At 36.7% G+C, this 22,410-nt stretch overlaps 1 protein-coding gene across 1 annotated transcript in view; it reads right to left on the bottom strand.

The window, feature by feature from the left end:
- Positions 1 to 13,296: 13,296 nt before the first annotated feature.
- Abca5 (ATP binding cassette subfamily A member 5) overlaps positions 13,297 to 22,410 on the bottom strand; it is a 73,668-nt gene continuing 64,554 nt past the window's right edge. Inside the window, exons 29-39 of the mRNA XM_041635836.1 lie at positions 20,417 to 20,543; positions 20,085 to 20,202; positions 19,903 to 19,994; positions 18,931 to 19,106; positions 18,327 to 18,402; positions 18,117 to 18,211; positions 17,079 to 17,198; positions 15,879 to 16,028; positions 15,480 to 15,559; positions 14,316 to 14,371; positions 13,297 to 13,599 (exon numbers count right to left, since the gene is read on the bottom strand). Of these exons, the coding sequence (XP_041491770.1) occupies positions 13,492 to 13,599; positions 14,316 to 14,371; positions 15,480 to 15,559; positions 15,879 to 16,028; positions 17,079 to 17,198; positions 18,117 to 18,211; positions 18,327 to 18,402; positions 18,931 to 19,106; positions 19,903 to 19,994; positions 20,085 to 20,202; positions 20,417 to 20,543 (1,198 nt within the window). The 3' untranslated portion in view covers positions 13,297 to 13,491. The remainder of the gene's footprint in view (positions 13,600 to 14,315; positions 14,372 to 15,479; positions 15,560 to 15,878; positions 16,029 to 17,078; positions 17,199 to 18,116; positions 18,212 to 18,326; positions 18,403 to 18,930; positions 19,107 to 19,902; positions 19,995 to 20,084; positions 20,203 to 20,416; positions 20,544 to 22,410) is intronic.

The raw sequence follows: 22,410 nt of genomic DNA, 5'->3' as shown, positions 1-22,410 counted from the left end.
GAAGGTATATTCTTTCCTATTTGGGTGGAATGTTCTATAGATGTCTGTTAAGTCCATTTGATTCACTACCTCCATTAATTCTCTTATTTCTCTGTTAGGTTTCTGTCTTATTGACCTGTCCATTGGTGAGAGAGGAGTGTTGAAGTCTCCTACTATTAGTGTGTGCCGTTTGATGGCAGCCTTGAGTTTTAGTAATGTTTCTTTTACGTACGTGGGTGCTTTTATATTAGGGGCATAGATATTCAGGCAAAGGAGATTTTAGACTGCCTAGTATTGACTATGCCACATTAATTATTAGTGATCATTCTCTTATGCAAATCTACCAGGAAAAAAGAGCAAGCAGAGCAAAAAAAAAATACACAAAATGTACAGTTTGAGGAGATTAAATGCTGAAGCCAACTCTTATGCTCCACTAAATGAGAAATTAAAAGAAACAGATTTGAAATAGAAAAAAAAGGGAGTGGTACCCTTAATGCAAGACCTCACCCAGCCAAACTTCCAACATGTGGAAAAGAATTAAAGAAAAGCTTATGTAGCAAAGGAAACTGGCAAGTTAAAGATTATGCAAATGTAAGTCTTGGAGGGGGCCAGGTTCCAGTCCTAGGAGACAACAGAACTTGGCAGTTCTTTTTTTTTTTTTTTCATTAGTTTAAAGAGGGATACAGAGAAGGAGTTGTAGAGTCTTCCTCTGCAGTTCAGGAAAGCAACTGAGGTCTGTCAAGTGGCAGGGGAGTCCCAGGACAGAGATTACTAAAACACTCTCTCAGCCTCTAGTAATAATATTCTACATTCAGATCACTAGCTTTGTTTTGTTTTAAGCTTCTATATATGAGAAAGAACATGTAGTATTTGTCTTTCTGGGTATGATTGATTTTCGTTGACCTAATGTTCATTCCATTTTTGGCAAATGGCAGCATTTTCCTTTATGACTAAATCACATTCTGTAATAATAGAACAATAATGATGAAGGTAATAATAAGATTAATGTTCCATTTTGGTTCAATGATATATTAAAATATGGTGTATATACCACATTTTCTTTATCCATTCATTCACTAATAAGATACCCAAGCTGCATCTATATCTAGACTGCAATAGCTATCACTACAATACATATAAGAATGAAGATAACATGATTGGATATAGTCCTAATAACATTGCTTTAGTTCTTTTTATTCCACAGCCTCATCTCTGCATTTGTACATTTTTATTTTTCCTCAATACACATTATTTAATAGTATAATGATATTACAGTGTGATTTTGATTTGTATTTTCCTATATAATCTGGATATTAATTCTTTGGCCAGGTAAATAGTTTATAAATGCTATCTCCTATTCCCTGGATTGTCTTTTCATTTTTAACCAATGTTTCCTTTGCTATGAAGATAACCTTAAAGAATAGATGTCTTAGAGTTTCTATTTTTGTTAGGAGACAGAATGTATTCTCTACATGTTTGTAGCAGCTACAAAAGGAAAAAAACACATAAATCTTTGAATTTAGACACTTCATTATAGCGTTGATGGAAATCTGAAAAGTTTCTTTTCTGTGTCTGTTAAATGTGTTACATCTCTGAAGAGAAAGGTATCCTGGTAGTCGTCGGAATACCTACAGCTCTGAAAGGAACGGTGTCCTGGTAATCAGAGGCCAAGGAATGAATACCTATGGCTTGGAAGGGAAAGGTATCTTGGTAGTTGACAGCCAAGGAATACCTATAGGCTTGAAGAAAAGGTATCCCAATAGAAGTGTTACAGTCTGTTCCAATAGGGGATGGTTTTCCCAGCAAAGTGTTGTAGTCCTTGCTCTGGAATAACAATTTTGCTCCATCCAGCAGTGGAGGGTTTCCTCAGCAAGGCTGCTACAGCTCTGCCCAGCTTCCCTGGAGTGAAGCCATTCTGCTCCAGCAAGGGAAAGTTTCCCCAGCCAAAGTGTTACAGCTCTGCTCTGCTCCTGGGGAGAGGTGTTACAGCTCTGCTCTGCTCCTGGGGAGAGGTGTTACAGCTCTGCTCTGCTCCTGGGGAGAGGTGTTACAGCTCTGCTCTGCTGCTGGGGAGAGGTGTTACAGCTCTGCTCTGCTCCTGGGGAGAGGTGTTACAGCTCTGCTGTTAGGGGAATTTCCCTGCAGAAATGCAACAAGTGTTGTTACATCTGTGCTCCATTCCAGGAAAGGAAAATCGTTACCACTGACCTCAATCAAGATATTTATTGGGAGGGAGGAATTCAGGGGAGTGACTGCCTCTGCCAGGGTGGGGAAAAAAAAAGGCAGTCCCAAACTGAACAGGTACAGGGTTTATATAGGGTTCCTTAGGGGTGGAGCTTTCCAAGGTGGAGATCTTCAGGGTAGGAATTGGTAGGATTTCAACCCCAGAGCTTGAGACAAGCGCAGAGGTTGGCTGGTTTTTATGTTCAGGGATTGAATTTCAATTCCTGAGTTGGTTAGTGGAGGATGTGTTTCCTTGACTCTGGTCCAAGGCGAGGGTATCCTTTCACCAGCCCTTTTAACCCTACATTAAGTAACACAAAAGTTGTTGAAAGGAAAGTTTCTAGTTTTCGTCTACAGATGTTCCAAGATCTTCTGGTGATTTTATAGTGGTCAGCTTTTTCATATCTAGCTCAATAGTTGTCTTTAAAAAAAAAAGACATATTGGTCATTATGGGATGAAGCCAATAACTACAATTAAACCTTTAGGTTTAGTTGTGAAATAAAGCATCAAACGGACAGAGAGTGAAATCAGTTCAAAAGATAAGGGTGCTGTAGCCAGCAAAACTGGAAAAGTGGGGCCATCTAAGCGTTTAGCATCACACAGGGAGTTACAGGATTTGGAATTTGCCCTGATGGGCTTCAGTCTTGTTTCAGCTCACTATGCCCCATTCCTCCCTTTTAGGATAGTAATATATATATTTGTGGCATTCTATATTGGAAGTATGTACGTTTTATTTCACAGGGGTTTATACATAAAGAAATTGTTTTGAATCTCAGAAGATACTTGGAGTTTGGAATTTTAAACTGTTGAGACTGTGAAAAACAGTGGGGACTTTTGAAGTTAGACTAAATGCATTTTGCATTATGATGTGGGTGACAGGGAATGTGGAATGTGGTGATTTGGATAAGAATGACCCTCATAGTCTTAAACTGAAATGGTGACATTACTGAAGAGTTCCTCTTATGAGGGTTCCTGAACTGGCCTTCCCCTGCAATCAGATTGATGACTACCTTAATTGCCATCATAGAACCTTCATCCAGCAACTGATGGAAGCAGATGCAGAGATCCACAGCTAAGTACTGGATTGAATTTTTGGAGGTCACGAGAGGGAGCAATAACACAAGGAATAGATTCATGACTATAATGGGGATACCCAGAGAAAGAGCTGACCTGAGCTAGTGAGAGCTCACTGACTGAACTGCTAGTGGGGGAACCAGCACAGGACCAAAGTAGACCCACTCAGTGTGGGTGACAGTTGTGTGGCTTGGGCAGTCTGCGGAGCCACTGGCAGTGGATTTATACCTTGTGCTTGAACTGGCATTTTGGAGCCCATTCTTTTTGGAGGGATACATTGCTTGGGCTAGATATAGGGGGAATGGCTTTGGTCCTGCCTCAAAGTGAGGTGTCAGACTTTGTTGACTCCCCTTGGGAAGCCTTACCCTCTTTAAGGAGTGAATTGGGGGCTGGGGTGAGGGAAAGGTGGAGGGAACAAGAGGTGGGGAGGGAGTGGGAAGTGTAAAATGAGAAAAGATTGTTTTAAAAAATTATTTTCAAAAATGACCAAAAAAGCTCCCCCTAAAACGTTTTATTATGTCTTAAATTGGACTGGTGTTTGAAAGTATAATTTCTAAAGCAGTTTTCATCTACAGATGTTCCAGGGTGTTCAGGTGATTCTATGGTAATCTACTCCTTCTGCCAGGTATCTTCTGTCTAGCATCTATTTCATGGACCTAGGGCTATATTCTAGTCACCATTTCCCTATTCACTGGTGCTACTTTCTACTAACTTCCCAAAATAATAATAATAATAATAATAATTCCCAAAATAATAATAATAATGGTCCCCAAAATAATAATAATCTGAGTGGGCTCAAGAGTCCTTTATGTATCTCACATTTTCGTGAACGGTTGATATTCATACGCATCCTATAAGACGCACTAGCTATGGCCAAAGAAAACCACTCTGTGGATATTCTAACATGATTATTTCAATAAGCACCAAGTATAAACTGTCAGCCTCTCCATTCCTGAATAACAAGCTTTCTGATTGAAAATGCTATGAATGGAATAGAAAATTGTGCAACCATAGGGATCAGATTATTAAATATGGTGTCCTTTGGGGAGACAGAAAATTTCATTTTTTAAGACCTTTGAGGCAGATTCCAAAAACCAACTTTTTAATGTCAATTAGCAGTGTGAGAAGTCCTTCTGTATATGTGTTGGTTTTACTGATTAATAAAAAAGCTGCTTTCAGCCAATGGTTTAACAGAATATAGCCAGGCTGGAAGAGATAGATAGATAGAGAGTAGGCAGTCAGTGAAAAGCCATGTTGCTGCCCCTGCAGGAGCCCGCCAAAACTGCTGGCAGGCCACAACCTCGTGGTGATTCAAAGAGATTAATGGAGATGGATTAGTTTAGGATATAAGAGTTAGCTAGCAATACATTTAAGCTACTGGCCAAGCAGTGTTTTAAAGAATATAGTTTCTGTGTGACTATTTTGGTTCTGGGCAGCTGGGAACAAACAAGCAGTCTCCCCAACAAATCAGCAAATTGGAATGATAATAAGTTTACTCTCAGATTCTTCTTCTTTAATAAAAATGAACTTCCATCCTTAGGTAACTATAACATACCACTAAAACTTTTTGCAGACAAAACAACCATTTGTGAGCATGAATGTATACTCTAGAAATGCTGGCTGCAGTTTTACATTATAGTCTTACAGTGTAAATTATGGAGCATGATGCTGTGGTACTTAGCAAAATAAGATACAAAACCAATATATAAAAATTGAGTGGCTTTCATATAATCTGAAATCAACATTTTGAGAAAGAAATCAGAACAGTCACACAGTAGCCTCAAAAATGAAATACCTAGGAATAAACCAAACCTAGGAGAGAAAAACATCTAAAGTTTAATTTATATAAAAAAGAATAATTGAAGAAGGTACGAGAATTTGGAAAGATATTCCATGTTCAGGGGATGGTAGAATTAATAGTACGTAAATGGTTATATTACTGAAATCAGTCCATATGTTCAATGGAGTTCCATTTCAGCTACTTGGGAGCAAACCGCACATGGCAGGAAGAGATCTAGAGGCCAGTTTGTGCCCCCCCCCCCCATAGTCTCGGTGCTGTTCTCCACATATTCTGAGATGACAGGGCTCAGCCCTGCACTACAGTAGGGCAGGCTACTATGCCTTCCATAGTTTAGCCCCCAGATTAAACTCAGCTTGTTGATGTCTGACTTTCCCCTGCTCTACCCTGCCTCTTGTGGCTACTGCCGACCTAGACACTGTGGGAGGCTATCTCCAGACTCCTGGGATCGTAGCTGTTGTCCTCAGATCTCCAAAATGTCTCAATTCAAACCACAGGCACTCTTCTCAAGATGGCACCTTGGCATACCACTCACTGGATGACAGAAGCAGCGTAGTGAATTTCTTTTCCAGTGCTGAGCTACCATGCAGGACTCACTGCAATATCATATCCTCTCATTGGATTTATGAATTACCAAAACTGTGAACTTGCCCTTTTGCTAGACTGCCAGTCTTTCACCAGAGATGTCAAACTTCTCCTCCGTGTGAGTATGGCTCTTACCCTGAGTCCTCCCTTCCCGACTCCCCCCCACCTGTAGCTAAGGCGAAGAGATATTTCCACTTTTTTGTTTCCCTACATAACCTGCTTATCACGAGTCATAACACCTTTCATGATTCCCTATGTTCTTCTCTGCATCTTTCAAATAAAGACTGTTTTGCTACCCAGTCTTTCTTACTCAGAATCACACCACAAAGCTCTAGTCCTCTACCTTCCAGGTCCCTGTCCCTGTAGCTTTAATGAACTCAATTGTCCTCTGATGGTTAGAAATTAGTTTTCAAATACTCCAAAAATGACATTTTTCTGTTATCTTGATACTCTCGCTGTGGGAATTACCAACTAAATCCTTAAATGACTCTGTAAGAGAAACAATAAATGTGTTTCAAATGCATGAATAATACTGGCTTTACTACTGAAAGTAATAGAGTTGAGAGACATAGAAACAAATTGGAGACTGTAGGAAAGTCTCTATTAACAAAGATGACACCAAACAATTCCTTTTTAAGGGTTTTCTTTCCCCATCTTTGCCCATCTCCTTCTCAGTTTTTCAACTTATCAGTATAATTTGCTTTGGAAATAAGAAATAAGCTTCCCTGATTTGGGGGCTGAAGAGGTGGCTCAGAGGTTAAGAGTGCATACTGCTCTTCCAGAGGAAGAGTTTGATTCCCAGCATCCCCATGGAAGCCCCCCACTGTCTGCCTGTAACTTTAGTTCTGGGGATTCTGCCATCTTCTGGCCTCTGCTGTGACGCACAGACATGCATACTTGGCAAAACACTCACACACTCATACACATTAAAAAAAAAAAAAAACTCTTTTAAAAAAAAATCTATGATTATTTGTAGAATATCTGAAATTTTCCAGGTTTTGTGACTTAAAGGAATCAAAGGAGTGACTGAAACTGAGTGATTTAATCCTTGCCTTGAGCCTACAAATACCATCACAATTGTATTTGTAACGGCTTCTCTGCTTTCAGTTTGACAAATGCGTGGGGCTGTATATTGGCTCACTTCGTATTTCTTGTCCTTTGTGTTATCTCCTGAGTCCTTTCACGATTTCTCAAATAGACTAGCACTTACACAACCACCTATCTCCGTAGATCTCAGCCTCTGGTCTCCAAGATTGACTTGCTGGCTCAGCTCAAGAAGCCTTATCCATTCCCTTCTAGGATTAGGCAGGTAAAAATCCCTTCGTCGCAGCCCTCTGCTGCCTCCTAGTGGTCAGAGGATTTATCCATTTTCTCTACCTTATCTTTATCACTGTAGTTTTTTTTTTTAACATTCAAAAATTTTTTTTAATTGAGAAAAGAAGAAAAAAAACATAAACAAAAAACAAGTTTCCACCTCCTCCCAGCCTCCCATTTCCCTCCCCCTCCTCCCACCCTTCTCCCCCTCCTCCCACCCTTCTCCCCCTCCCCCCACTCCTCTCCCCCTCTCTCTCCAGTCCACAGAGCAGTCCGGGTTCCCTGCCCTGTGGTAAGTCCTAGGTCCTCTCCGTCCATATCTAGGAAGGTGAACATCCAAACTGGCTAGGCTCCCACAAAGCCAGCACATTAAGTAGGATCAAAACCCCGTGCCATTGTCCTTGGCGTCTCATCAGCCCTCCTTGTTCGCCATGTTCAGAGAGTTTTTAAGACGAGGCTTCTTCCATTAGACAGGATTAATTCCTTATGACTAATGAGATATTTTTAAATGAAAACTTTAATTGTAATATTAGAAATAAAACGCCTTCAAATAAATAGCTTTGGAATTTCTACATTTCTAGTGAGAGTCATTCTCCAGCACAGAGTTCAGCATTTAAATTGTAAATTGAGAATGTAAGTTCTTTTGACTTTCAACAAATCAAAATGACCAAAATATGTTCAGTGGCTCTCTGAGCAACAAAATTTTGTTTTTTCTCAGTTGTGTACTATAGATATTTTGTAATTTTTAGATGCATGGTAAAGTCTGTAAAGGGCCAAGACAAGATTCTGGGTCTGCTTCTTAAAATAATGCATACTTACGTTTATTTTAATGACCAGAGGTCAATTAACACCAGTGTCTCAGTTAGGATTTCTATTTTTTGTGAAGAGACACCATGACCTCAGAAACTCTTATAAAGGAAAAACATTTAATTGGGGTGGCTTACATTTTCAGAGGTTTAGTTCCTTATCATCATGGTGTGAGATGCTGGCACGCAGGCAGACATAGTGCTAGAGAAGAAGCTGAGAGTTCTCTGTCTTCCAGGCAACAAGAAATAAACTGAGATACTGGGCATGACGTGAGCATATGAGCCCTCAAAGCTCACCTTCACACTTGCTCCAGCAAGGCCACACCTAAATAGTGCCACATCTTTTGTGGGCCATTTTCTTTCAAACAACCACAACCAGGAAGAATTTTTGAGGTTTTAAACTTTAAAATACAAGCACTTGAACACATTCTTTGTAAGTAGTTTATGTTCATTTCCTATACCTACTTTTAATATCTACCCATAACCAATAGTTATAAGATAGATTACCTTGCCGAGCGGTAGTGGCACATGCCATTAATCCCAGCATTCAGGAGGCAGAGGCAGGTGGATCTCTAAGTTAAAGGCCAGCCTGGTCTACAGCTCGAGTTCCATAGGACAGCCAGGGATACACAAAGAAACCCTGTCTCGAATAAAGAAAAAACAAAACAAGACATTACCTTGATAATTCAGAATTTTTTCATCCCCATTGCATACATTCCTGCTTTAAATTTAATAACCTACTTTGTTCTCCAGAATCACAAAATATCTATAAAATCGCACCCAATTTATAAGATGTGACAAATAATTTTGAACTCATTCAGTTACAACTGTGATTTCATATACATTAATGTGTGAGAATCTAAATATAATCAGTAGGAAGCAAATATCAAGCATGTATTTATTACTGTAGAACAATATTAATCACACTGGTGTGGGTGTGACTTGATGGCAGAGCACTTGCCTGGGATGCATGAGGCCGCAGCGTCATCTTCTCGTACAATGCATCACAGAAACTCCTATCCAACAACCAGTGAAAATTATCCCTCAATACCTTCTCCTACAATTGTATGTCAAGGAGATTTTAATAAATAATCGCTGGTGCAATGTTCCAAAACAATAACGGTGTCATCCTGTTAGTAAAATACCTCATAGTCTATAACATTTAGACTAACTCAAAGTAGCAGGTACTCAGCTCAGGAATAGACAGTATGCTTACCATATGCTCCTGGCTCAATCCCAAACATAAAAAAGAAAAGAATTTATCATATTGCATCTCATAAAGGGGAAATTATTACATATTCATTTTAAAACAGCAAAGTAAAATTGCAACTCAGTTAGAAGGGTTTTCAGCCAGGCTTTAAGATCAGAAGGTAAGAGAGTCTGAGAGATCTTAGAAGGCTCTATTATTATGTGGTTATTAGATAAAATATAATAGTAATTATATTATCTTAGTTTAGTAGAAAATATTGAGTTGTACAAACATGAAACCTAAATTGTACTAGTTCCCAACTACAAGTCTGAACTCTGAGAAAGGCCGCCGCAGCGGCTGTAAAGCTAGGTGATACACCTTAACTCCAAGTCTGCACTCTGAGAAAGGCCGTGTAGCGGCTGTAAAGCTAGGGGATACACCTTAACTCCAAGTCTGCACTCTGAGAAAGGCCGTGTAGCGGCTGTAAAGCTAGGGGATACACCTTAACTACAAGTCTGAACTCTGAGAAAGGCCGTGTAGCGGCTGTAAAGCTAGGGGATAAACCTTAACTACAAGTCTGCACTCTGAGAAAGGCCGCCTTAGCGCTGTAAAACTAGGGGATACATCTGTAACTGCTGACGCGAGCTCATCACGGGGGCCTCTCATCACCCCAGTTATTAAATAAGCAACTGCGATAAGACCGTGACTGTCAGGCTTCATGGCATTTAGAATCACCATGGAAACATGCCTCTCGGTGTGTCGACGAGGGCACGGGAGTCCACATTTGTGTAATTACAACAGCAAGCACATGTAGCCTAGTTTTAAGATGTTTTGAATTCTTCAGAAGTTGACCTCTTAACATAAAAAAAATGCCCTTAATTTGTTGAGTTTCGGGAAGAATGCTGCCTAAGTAAAACAATCAGATTAACTTTAAATTTTAAGGAAATAGATAAATATGTATTCACTATAAATGAATGACTGCTGTTTGTATAAAATACATTTAACATTAAAAAAACTAAATTTAACTTTCAAGTACAAACATGGTTAAATCACAATTCTTGCCAACATTTCATTATCCCTTACTTAACACAGGTCCTGAAGAGATAATGCTATTTTAGTTACAGAGTGTAGCTTCAACTGTTAATTTAAGTCGCGCATACAATTATGAACACTAAGTAACAAAGAATCCATTTCAGTAGAGAAAATAAAGTTTGTCATAGATTTTTAGCTCTTAAAGTTTATTATTAATAATATAAGCACATTCATTTTTTAAAGGGCAGCATTGAGAATTGCTTACATACAATACATTATGAATAGAAAATAAGTAATTTTTTACCTTATAAGAATAGCTGATACAAAAATAATTCACCTGAGAATACATTTTCATTTTATGTAATATGCTACTTTCAAAAAAAAGATGGAAAACCAATGTTAACAGTATTAAAAATACATTAAGAAAAAGTTTTCACTATCTTAAAACAACCAATGCCTACTAATATATACATGAAAACATATGATGGCATTTTAACAAAAGCAAAAGGCGAAATCACAATGAGATGTTGAGTGGCCAACAAGGAAACATGAAAACAGCAACACTACCCTAGAAAATTAACTGTGCTCCTGTAAGATACTTTTAGTACTCGCAGCCAAGCATTTCCTTACCGTTATTTAAGTATCTATCCTTCTTTTAATAGAACACAAGATCTCAGTTCATCATTCTACCTAAACCCATTCTAAAAACAGTAACTGAAAGGTGTGCTGAAATAAATTACTGAAAAAAAGGGTTTCAATGGTGAAATCCAAAACTGACTAAAAATAATTTTTTCCAATTAAATATAAAATAATTTTTGAAACAAAAACCCACTGCTTTTTTACTAAACATAAGGTGAGAGTGGGGAAGGAGTCACAGAGTAAATCTCAGAGCACTGAGAATGTTCTCATGGTCACCAACTGACTCCTTCGCTGAAGACAGCACCGCCTTCAACGTTCAGCCACTCAGTAGAGCTTCGCCTTAATTCTACTTCTAATATTTGATCGCCGGTGGAAAAGATAAGGCAGGAAGGTGATGCTGCTGTTGGTATTCATCTTTTGCCTAACAAATATAGTCATCTGTTTACTTGTATTGATGTGGAATGAAGTTCTGAGAGCAATAATTTAAGATATTTTAAAATAAACATATGTGCAAAACAAACTATACACTGCAATAATGACAAACTTCTATGTGACTTTTTGTCTACTTTTGTCCCAGTTCATTTACCCTTACTTTAACAATTGTTTAAATGTTAAATTGTTTAAATTGTACTTCTTGGGTCAGTTAAAGGGGAGGGTGGATATAAGCTTCCAAAAGAAAAACTTAATTCATGACCAAAATACATTTCCCCAATGTGTGAACACTAAAAGCTCTATTCAAGGGCCTTATCTAAAACTTTACAAAACTTTGTGCTATGTACAGAAAAATAACTGGATGAACACAACAGACAAGAAGATGATTCGACAATATCATCTGAACTTCCACCTCTACGAAGAACTGTACTTCACACTTCACATCATCACACGTTCAGAAACGGTAATAGACAGTGACACATCTGTATGGAAAAGTGGATGACAGGGGTTCACCATCTTTATGAAAGAACTCTTTCCTAGAATGCTTCAAAAAAACAAACAAACTGACCTTTTTCAGTAACTGCCCTAGTAAACTATAAATACACTTTGTTTGATTTTTATGTTTGTTTGTTTTAAGAGTATGCGTTCTAGGTTACAGAGTTACAAAAATCACATCCCAAAAGAAAGGTCCAAAGTACTTAAATACTAAAAGATAACTCTTCAGGTTTACGGCACCCTTTACCAGTGACTTGCTTAGAAAATACAAAGTGCTATTTATAATTTATCAGCAAAGATAAACACTTCCTCTTAAATATGTCTTGACTATATTTGTCATGTAGTAATCATTAGCTAAATGTAAGATTCTAAAGAATCCAAAACTATAATTTGGTCTCATGAGGCAAGCTACTGCCAACGAAATCTTAAGAAAACTTAGCTATGGGTCATAAAATTCAAGCAGACTTGTTGGATGGCTCATTTAGAATAGAGTACTTCTGAGATATGAGATGAACCAGATACCTTTGAGAAGATGGACAGGAATTATCAAAGCAATGGAGGGAAGTGTTGGCCATGTACCTTGTACTGAGAAAGGAACACTTAAATTAGCCTAAAACCACAGGTGTTTCATTAACCAACAGGATAAAAGTTCGCTAAGTCTTCCCAACACGAAATAATTAATAACTTCATTGAAAGCTTGACTATTTAAAGTAAGTTAGTAGCAAGCCCTCTGTTCTTTACATTGTTCTTTATGTCTCTGTAATGCAAAAGTCACACCACAATATATTTGTTTTTTGCAAAGTTAACACTTTAACCGATTAAAATGTAGTATCAACTACCATCATTTATATTAGCATACCTGTCATATATGAGTCATATAATATTTCTAAGATTATATTATCATATATTTAAAATCTGCCATAAGGGTGAAACTCTGATTTTTATATCTTAATTTAATCCCTAAAGTAGTTACTATATTCTATCATGTTCTAAGGTGATTAGAAGGTGACTTTTTAAAGAAATAGATACACTGATACATTGATCTACTTAAAACTTAAGAGAAAATCAAGCACTAAAACTTAGCAATAGAAATGGTCATCCAATAAATTTCTTATCTAAGAATAAAATCGAGCATGCCCCTTGTGAGGAAGGCAACAAGCTTTTTGTTTTTAATCTTCATCAGAAGTCTGGGGGAAGATACAGACTAATTCTCCTCCCTCTACAGGTATCTGTCACCGTCATTTCAGAGAACCAGCCTATTACATACTAAGACTCTAGTCATAATCTGTTCGTGAATTACAATCACCAAAACACATTGAATTTTAATGTGGGCAAAAGAAATGTAACTTAAAACATATAATTGGCCATACTGAAGATCACTTATTATAATAAGACTATTTTATTTACTATGATTAAGGACTGCCACCTCGTGGATGTACTCCTCATCTCTGAACTTTTACAGATGCCAACTTCCTCAAGAGTTTCTTTTACAAATAAATTTTAAAGGAAAAGCCAAGTTTCTTCTTTGTCTTAATTCTCATTTCTATTGATTAGTCACATATTGGTCTTTCTAAATTAGCACTGGAGAAATGTAAAATTATGTAAGATAATATAAACTTACATATTATTCATAATTATTCTTTCATAATTTCTTTAAGCTGCTGAGAAATATTGTTTTGTGAAAGGTGAAAAAGATGGCATATTGACTACATTCAATATACTTCAGACATAAACATGCTGCTTGACAATTACACACAAATTTATTTAAAGGAAAGCAAAACAACAATAGCATATAAATTAAGGAGTTTAAGAAACTTCCAAGTGCTTTCATGTTTCTTCAACTACTATTCAAGTAATACACTTTTAAAATCAGTTTAAAAAGAATAAATAAATTCAGTGTCAGTAAGCAGTGTACAACAAACATTCAAAACACTACTCTATCTTCCTGTGTTCTTTCCCACCAAAGTGTGCTGTTCAAAGTCCCACAACTATTATCTTCTTCTTCTTGTTCTTTGGTAAGTTCAACAAAAACCTAGATAAGAGGGAAAAATTATTCTATAACTCAAAGGACTTTTAACTGTTAGACATGATACAATGCCATAACTATTAAAAAGTATCAAGAAATTTATTGATATTAATACTATTCGAGCAAATCAAATTACATCCATTAGATACAAAGACAATAGTATACTTAAAGAGTTAACAAATTATCTGATTAATATATCAAGTATTTTAATATGGAATTCTACCATGAGTCTTTTCAAGTATTTACAAAGATGAGTATAAACCTATTCAAAATTAACAAGATAAAATTCACTTGAATTAATTATTCAATACTGTATGTATATATCAAACCATCACACTGTACTCAATAAATGTAAATAATGTGAGTTTTCAATTAAAGGTATTTAAAAATAAAATTGAACAAAAAGCAAAGAGGATGCTAAAGCTGTAATTATAATTGTAATTATAAACGGGAGTGGTGAGAAGGCTCAGCATTGCCAAGTCCAAAGACCTAAGTTCAATTACCAAGCCCCACATGGTTGAGAACTGATTTTTACAAATTGTCCTCTGGTCTCACAAAAATGCTGTGGCCCTTGTAGACTCACACCCACACATGAAATAAGTACATTTTTTAATTACATAATTTGAAATGTCTATACTATTACTCCAAAATATAACCCTAAGCAATTGCTAATAGACACACCTAACTATGTAGTAATCTTTTCTAATTTAACTTTACAGTACCTGTTCCAATGTTGCTTGAGAAAAGCTATATTCTTCTACGGCAAAAGTGTGTTTTGCTGTTAAAACATAAAAATAACATTTTACTCACTGATATTTTAAGAATGAAATGGCAATAACCTGCAAGGTATCTAATGTCTTTTTAAAAACTCTGTCAACAAGTCATTCAAAACTGAAGTTGTTCAGACATCTGCACTGGCCTGACTACTAAGAGCATCTCTTGTGCACATTCATTGCAGTCCCTTTTAAAAGGAGCCTGTCCACCTCCCATCTCTCTCTCTCCTCTGCTCCCCACCTTCTTTTCTGTCCCCTCCTCTCCTCTTCTCTTCTGCTACTCTTGACCCCAGAGGCCAGTCTCCCCTCCCCCCTTTTCCCATTCACTTTTCCCCAATAAACAACCCCTCCACCTGAGGTCTGTCTCATGTCTTTTCTCTCACGTTATTTCCCTCGGTCTCGCTCTTTCTCTCTCCCATGCCCACTACTGATTCTCAGCTCTAAACAGTCAGGATTACTGTTACTTGACCTAATTCACATTTTCTAACTTACCTCCACTTTCGCTCCTGTATCTCCTTCCTCATTAGTTTTTGGTTTTATGGTGTCAGATCTCTAACCCCCCATTCTCCAAACTCTATTATATAGTCTGTCCTTGATTCTTAAATTAGATTCTACACTCACTTCAAATCCCTTTGCAATCCAATCTAATACCAAATTGTCGGTAAATTTATTCCTTTAATCATAAAGGCATTACAAGGAAAGTAAAATTTTCAGAATTAATACTTAGTCTACAGCTATCATGGTGATATGTAAGATAAAAAATTTTGTCCTATTTAGAATTCCCACAGAGAATGATAAAAAATATATATATGTTTCAATTTTTTGTGTTTCTGAGAATTACTTACACGAGTACTCCCTTCTCTCCCCTCAAGTCCTCCTGTGTCTCCCTCATCCCCTCTCAAATTCTGACCACTTAATTCTTTTTTAATTATTGTTACATATATGTACGTATTTATACACACATTCATGTTTACTTATCTTAGAATAAAATACTGAAAGATGATATTATTTGCTACAACTACAACAACAATCTGGCTCCCAGTTCTAAACTTCCTAAATAGAATCCTTCCATTATTCGAAAACTATCTTACAATATTCTCAAATGCTACTTGCCTTCTTCCAACTTAGCAAAGGATTGTGAGAGGGACTGAACATCTTCTTTAGGAATTTTAAAGGCCAAAATAGAAGAAAAGCTGAAAAACAAAGATAAATACAGCAAAAAGCAAAACTCAACTACTGTGTATGTTTGTAAGATGAAGTTTAATTTTTAGATTCAAATTCAAATTCTAAAACTATACTTTGTTATTCATTTTCCTAAAACTTTGTGTAAAATACCATGCAATTGTAACTGTAAAGTATATACAAACCTCTGTTCTGACAGCACAATCTAGTACTGGTGACAATCAAGTACATGAATAAGATACTCAAAGACAGGCAGAAATAAAACGGAAAAGATAACCTTTAATGATTTCTACTCTATAAAAAATATTAAATATATTTAAAAGTTGTTACCTCTCTTGGCGGCTTGCATTTGGGAAAATATATTGAATTTCTCTTTGAAGGCGGTCTATTTCCAGGTTTTCTATCCAGTCTTTTAATTTAATTTCCAAAAAGTAGCCTTTGCCAAACTTACTCTTTAGATGTTGTACTGTTCCAATACATCTGAAGTAATTTTTAAAAGAGAAAGTTAAAGTTTCTTGATAGTTTCCCAGAATGATTTCTCACTTAAATCTCTGCCACATTTTTTGGAGAACATGGCTCTGCAGATCATTTACATGAACAGCGCGTTGCAAACACCATGCAGCGCACACCACATCTGGTCTCATGTTACCTAACATTTTCTTCTTCTACTTCTAGGACAAATTTGTCGAAATCAAGCAATCTCCATGATGCAGATCTAGCTGAGGTTAGAGCTGGGTTTATTTGATTTTGTTAGATTTCCAGTAGTGTCTTTTCTGTTCCAGGATTCTGTTTCACGTTGTATTTAGTTGTTATGACTCTTCTGTCTCCAAAGTTAATGACACTTCTTACTCATTCCTTTCCATGACTGATCAGATGCTTTATTGGAATGCCCTTCAGTTTGTGTTTGCTCGTTATTTTCCTCACGTTAAGCTAGGTTATGACTTCTGGACAGAAAACCACACTCTGAAGCATGCTTCTCATTACTCGATGTCATGTTCAGGGATGTGCAGTATCTGTACACACTGCTTAGTTAGATATCTGTAAGTTTTTCAACTGTGAACGTTTTACTTCCCCTTTTCCTTACTCAATTTTCTAGGAGAAACTGATTATATCCAGTATAACCTGGAACAGGAAAGGGTAAGCTTCCTTTGAGGGAACCATAGAGACATATTTTATTTGAAATCATTGTGTAAGGTAAATTTGTCTCTTTGCCCACATTTATTCATCCAGTCAATCATTTATTTATGTAGATATAAAGTCAAATATTTATCTTATACTTTGCATTATAATTCAAAATGATTCCTATTACTTTAAAATAGTCAAAGGGCTGAAAACATACTAATACAGGTAGTTTGACAGTTTGTAAAAAATTATGTGTTTCCAAGAAATTACATACAAATCAGATTTTAAAAACTATAAGAATTGTGTTTTGACATTTCAAATTAATGCAGTTTTCTAAGTTTTTAAAAGATCACACTCAGAATACAGCCTAAATTCCTTCTCTGAAAGGTATGCTGTTTAGACACCTACCTTAACTGCCCAGACACCATAATTGCCACTCTGTCACAGACGGCCTCTGCCTCTTCCATGTAATGAGTCGTCAGAAGAGCAGCCCGCTTTTTGTTTTTAAATGCAGTTCGAATAGCTCTCCTACAAAATATTTTAAAAAAATAAGTAAGAGGAATATACCTGTTTGCTAATAGAGATAAGTAGTTTTTCAAAATCCAACTATTTGACTAAAACTTACCCAGTATCAATTGCTATAAGTTATTATATCCTACCAAACTATGATTTTTCTATTATAACTTACTTTTCTTTAGTTTGAAAACTTGACACATGCAAAGAAATTTCATTACTTCAAAGATATACATGGGTTTAAAGTACAATAACCAGGCTAATGTACAGCTCAGAGGTACAGCACTTGCTTACAATTGACAGTAGCTTGGTCTCAATCTCCAGCAATAACAAAAAAGGAGAGAGAGAAAACAAAAGCATAAAGGAATGAATCAATGTATGATAAAATGTGATTTGTGTTATAAAAAAGCTGCATATTCATAAAATTAATATACATCTAAGTTAAATCTTAAACTTTATAAACATGGAAATTAAGGATCAAAAATTATTTGACCAACTAGTTCTTTAAACTACTACAATAAATTATAACACTGAAATTCAAAACAGTATTATGAAAAACATAATATACCATTAAATGACTAGGGAAAATTTTCCAAAACTCAATTCAGAAAGTAGAACTATTTATTTTAATAACCACTGTTCTGTAGTATATAAAATATCATTAACATTTTAACAAAGGTATGATAAAAGCTTTAAAAGGCTAAATATTTAATTACTATTTTATAAAATCAAGATGTATACATTGCTGACAGGAAGCTATCGGTCACAGTTCTGTAAACCATGATGATGTCATGCCCTGGGACAGGAAGCTATCGGTCACAGTTCTGTAAACCATGATGATGTCATGCCCTGGGACAGGAAGCTATCGTTCACAGGTCTGTAAACCATGATGATGTCATGCCCTGGGACAGAAGTCTTTAGCCTCGTACTCACCACATGTGCTGCTTGGCTCTGGGGTCCATACCTGTGGACGGCTCATCCAAGAGAGTAACCTGTGGGTTCCCCAGCATACTGAGAGCAAAACACAGCTAGGCGGAAGAAAGAGGGAGACCGGACTAAGACTTCACTCTGAGGATGTCTGTCCAGAGAGTGGAAAGCGCTGAACTAGTAAAACAGATGCATTTGTTATCTCGTGACAAGTACCTTTCTCTTGATCCCTGCAGGCAGTTTCTTTATAGTTTTCTGAAGATGTTCTTTCAAATCAAGGGCATTTGTTATTCTGCAAAACGGTCAATATAAAATTAATGTACCTGGATCTGTATTAGTTAATATAAATATAAATTAGGCATGATCACTAACACTGTTCTCTGTAAAAGAGTCACTTAGGTAATGTTTGGTATAATTAGGTAAGAAAAAAAAGCTCCAATTTATATCATTTTAAACAAACTAATTGTCTTAATAAATGATTCACTTAATTTTCACATCATTTATGAGTACCTTCCTCCTATAATTAGAAATAGGAAAATTAAGCCAGGCAGTGCTGGCACCTGTCTTTAATCCCAGCACTTAAGAACAAAGGCAGATAGATCTCTGAGTTCAAGGTTGGCTGGGGCTAAATGGTAAGACTGTCTCAAAATATAACAAAGAATCAGAAAAATACAAATAAAGAGTTGCCCTTTTTCATAGGTATCATAATTTTGTAAAGAATATGTGAAAATTTTCTAAGTAAATTATAATCTACAAAAAAATGATTGTTTTAAATTTTTAAAATATACATAGCAAAAGCAACCTGAAGATGATCATTTACCGACTTATTACTTCTTTCATGTCGCTTGCACTCATTCCTCTCACAGCTCCATAAATTTCAAAATGTTCTTGCAGAGTAATATCTGGCCACAGTGGGTTTGTTTGAGGGCAGTAACCCATGCACTTAGTGGATTCATCATCTTCACTTGAATGTGAAATATAATCACCTAGAAATATCTACAAAAATCAGACCAAATTTTAGTATCTTTGCTTAATTTGTATTGCGAAGGAGACAGTAAGTAGATTCCCTTAAACTCCTTCCCTCAGAAACAGTACAACCTAACCAGTGTTTTATTGCTTTTTAAAGGCGCCAGGACTTGCATAGCTAAATCAGAGTTTAGAGATAACGGCCAGAAAACATGGTAGTTCTACACGCTGAGTGGGAATCACGCCACAGGTACTGCCATCATGAGGCTTCCCTGAAAATATTTAAACCAACGAGTTGAAGAAAATAAATAAACCCTTTGTATTTCTTGGATATAGGCTATAGTTGACATAAGGAACAGCTCAGGGAAAACCTCAAAAGAGTATTCCTTGTTACTCATAGAACGGCGAGTCTGTCTATCTAGTGTGAAGAGAACAGGGGGAAGCAAACAGGAAAGGAGAGCAGCACAGACGTTGCGGGGGGGGGGGTTACCAACTGGTAAGTGACATGATTATAATTGAAAACTAATTGACAGGATCAAGACTAATTTACCTATCTCCAGAAATTACTATAACTGTCTTGGTAAATGGGAAGATAAATCAATCTTGAATGTAGATAATTATTAAAAACAGAACTGTATGTGTGTGAAAATTTCACAATTTGTCTTACTTTCACAGATGACCAAAATATTTTAATCTCTTAAGTCTATACAAAAAAATATGAAAACACATGAAGCTGGACCATCAAATTCACAATTCATCAATAGTAGACTTATCTTGATTAAAATATAAGTTATATTAGACACAATCCTCAACTTACACATCATACCTGGCCTGAAGTTGGTTCAATATCCCCAACCAGAATATTAATGATTGTGCTTTTGCCAGCACCATTTGGACCCAACAGTCCCAAGATCTCTCCTATAGAAATTGAAAGAAAAATTATATATTAAAGACAAACTAAAAATAAAAATTACTTTTCTGAAAAACTTGAGAAAAATAAATACCAACCTTTTCTCACAGAGAATGAGACATATTTTGTTGCTACTTTCTTTGTTTTTCTTGAATGAAGAAAATCTTTCTTATCATCATATTCTTTATGCAAATTGCATACCATAATGGCTGGCTTCTAATAAGCAAAATAGGTTTTATAGTTATAAATTAGATGCCTATCATTTCATGCCTCACATATGTGTCCTAAGAACTATATTCACTTTTAATAGAGAAGTGTACAAATAAATTTCACATTAATGTGCAATGAAAATTATTTCTTATTAATTCCTATGTCTTTGGTAATTTACCATTTCAGACTTAATATGACTTAGCAATAATAAACAAGTTACCTCCTCACAACACTGGCAGCTCATCAGCTCTTTAACCTTCAGTCTTTCAGCTTTGACATCTTCATCTTCATCCGCATTGACTGGTGGTTCTGGAAACTTCTTATTTTTGGACTTTTGTGAGAGTGTCCTAGATACATACATATAGTAGATGTTATGGTTTTGGTCCCTGGTAACTTTAAGAGACAAGCCACGCCCACTCTCTCCCCCATCTGCTGAGGCAGGCTGATCTTCAGGGCCTGTGCTCGCTCTCTTTTCCATCTTCCTCTCGGAGAGGCAGCTTCACTTCTGCCTCTCTCCCCACTTCTCTCTTCCCCCCCCCCCCGTTTCTGTACTTTCTCCTCTCTCTCTCTCTCTCTCTCTCTCTCTCTCTCCCCCACCCCCTTCCCCCTCCATAACCCCCTGAATTCAACCTCACTCTGCACGTCGTGTCTATCCATGTTTCTGTCTTCTGCCCACCCTCCGTGTGTCTCCCTGCCTGGGACCAGCCATTGCTCAGGGACCAGCAGCCATCTCTGCCTGGGACTGGCTGCTCCCAGGGCCCGTTTTCTGCCGCTACATGGCCCACTACCACCATTTGGGACCTACAGCATTTCTACTGCCTACTGCCGCCAGGGATCTTGAAGCATTTTTTAAAAAATTATAAAAGTAGATGGTTACATAATTAAAATATTAAGAAATTTAGGCACTACATAGGGGAAAACGTTTTAAAAGAACATCAACATGACTCCTAATGTTAGCCCTGATGAGTAAAACTCCAAATGGTAATTTTCACTGACTGTTAGTGCCTAAATGACATTACCCAAAACCATCCTATATTTGATATTATAGTATACAACTAGTATGTTTAAGGTATTCCACAGGAAAAACAAACAGAGGCTGAAGAGATGGCTCAGCAGCTAAAAGCATGTACTGCTCTTCCAGAGGCCATGAGTTTGGTTCCCAGAACCCACATCAGGAGGCTCAAAATGCTCTATAACTCCAACTCAAAAGGACCTGTGCTCTCCTTGGCCTTGGCTTTCACACACACACACACACACACACACACACACACACACACACACACACAAACATAAACACATATACATAAATTTTAAAAGTATAATCTTTAATTTAAAAAATAAATATTTTCTCCAAAGAAATTGTAGTCTGAGTACATATGAAACTGTCTATGAAGAGTAGATAAGGCTGAAATCAAAATCTAAAGGAATACTTTCTTTAATGGCAGACAGAGAACAAAATACTTGCAAAGAAATTTTGAATAGGAAGAGAGGTAAAGAGGTAAATGATGTGATGGTGTACACGTTTAATTCTAGCACTTGGGTAGGCAGAGGGAGGTGGATCTTTGTGAGTTTGAGGCCAGTCTGTTTTACACAGTAAGTTCCAGGACAGGCTCCAAAGCTACACAGAGAAACCGGGTCTTGGAAAAAGAAAAAGAGGTAGATAAAGGGGACATTATAAGAAACAAAAGAATAAGAAAAGAAAAAGGAAGAGGAAGTCAATTATGTAATTAAGCAAGCTAAGACTACTGACATGGCAAAGAAACTGAAGACAATATCAGTGGAGAGTTAAGAGGAACCAAAAATTTTATGAAATTAAAGATATAAGGTGTTTGAAATATGAAAACAAACAGAGTTATAAAGAGCCAGAAATGAATTTATATTTGAAAAAGATTTTTAGGTCCTTTTATGTATGGAAGAAAGTGTAATTCCTCCTTCCTAAGTTTAGATTCTGAAGGAAGGGGCTGGAGATATGACTTATTTTGGTAGTGTTTGCTATATAAGCATGGGGACCCAAGTTTGGATTTTCAGCATGTATTTAAAAAGCTGGATTTGGCAGCACAATTCTGTAATTTCAGTGCTGGGGAAGGAGTAGAAGGATTCTAAAGGAAGAGAGATTGAGGAAGATGTCAACCCTCAGGCCTTCACATACACACACACTGCACATGCACATGAATATACATACAATATTTATATGCTACAGCACACAAATACACA

Source organism: Microtus oregoni, unplaced genomic scaffold (genome assembly GCF_018167655.1).
Source record: "Microtus oregoni isolate MIOR12 unplaced genomic scaffold, Mior012 000048F_ref0000485, whole genome shotgun sequence".
NCBI lineage: Eukaryota > Metazoa > Chordata > Mammalia > Rodentia > Cricetidae > Microtus > Microtus oregoni.
Note: the sequence above shows the minus strand (reverse complement) of the source record. Positions and strands in the feature narration are given on the sequence as shown.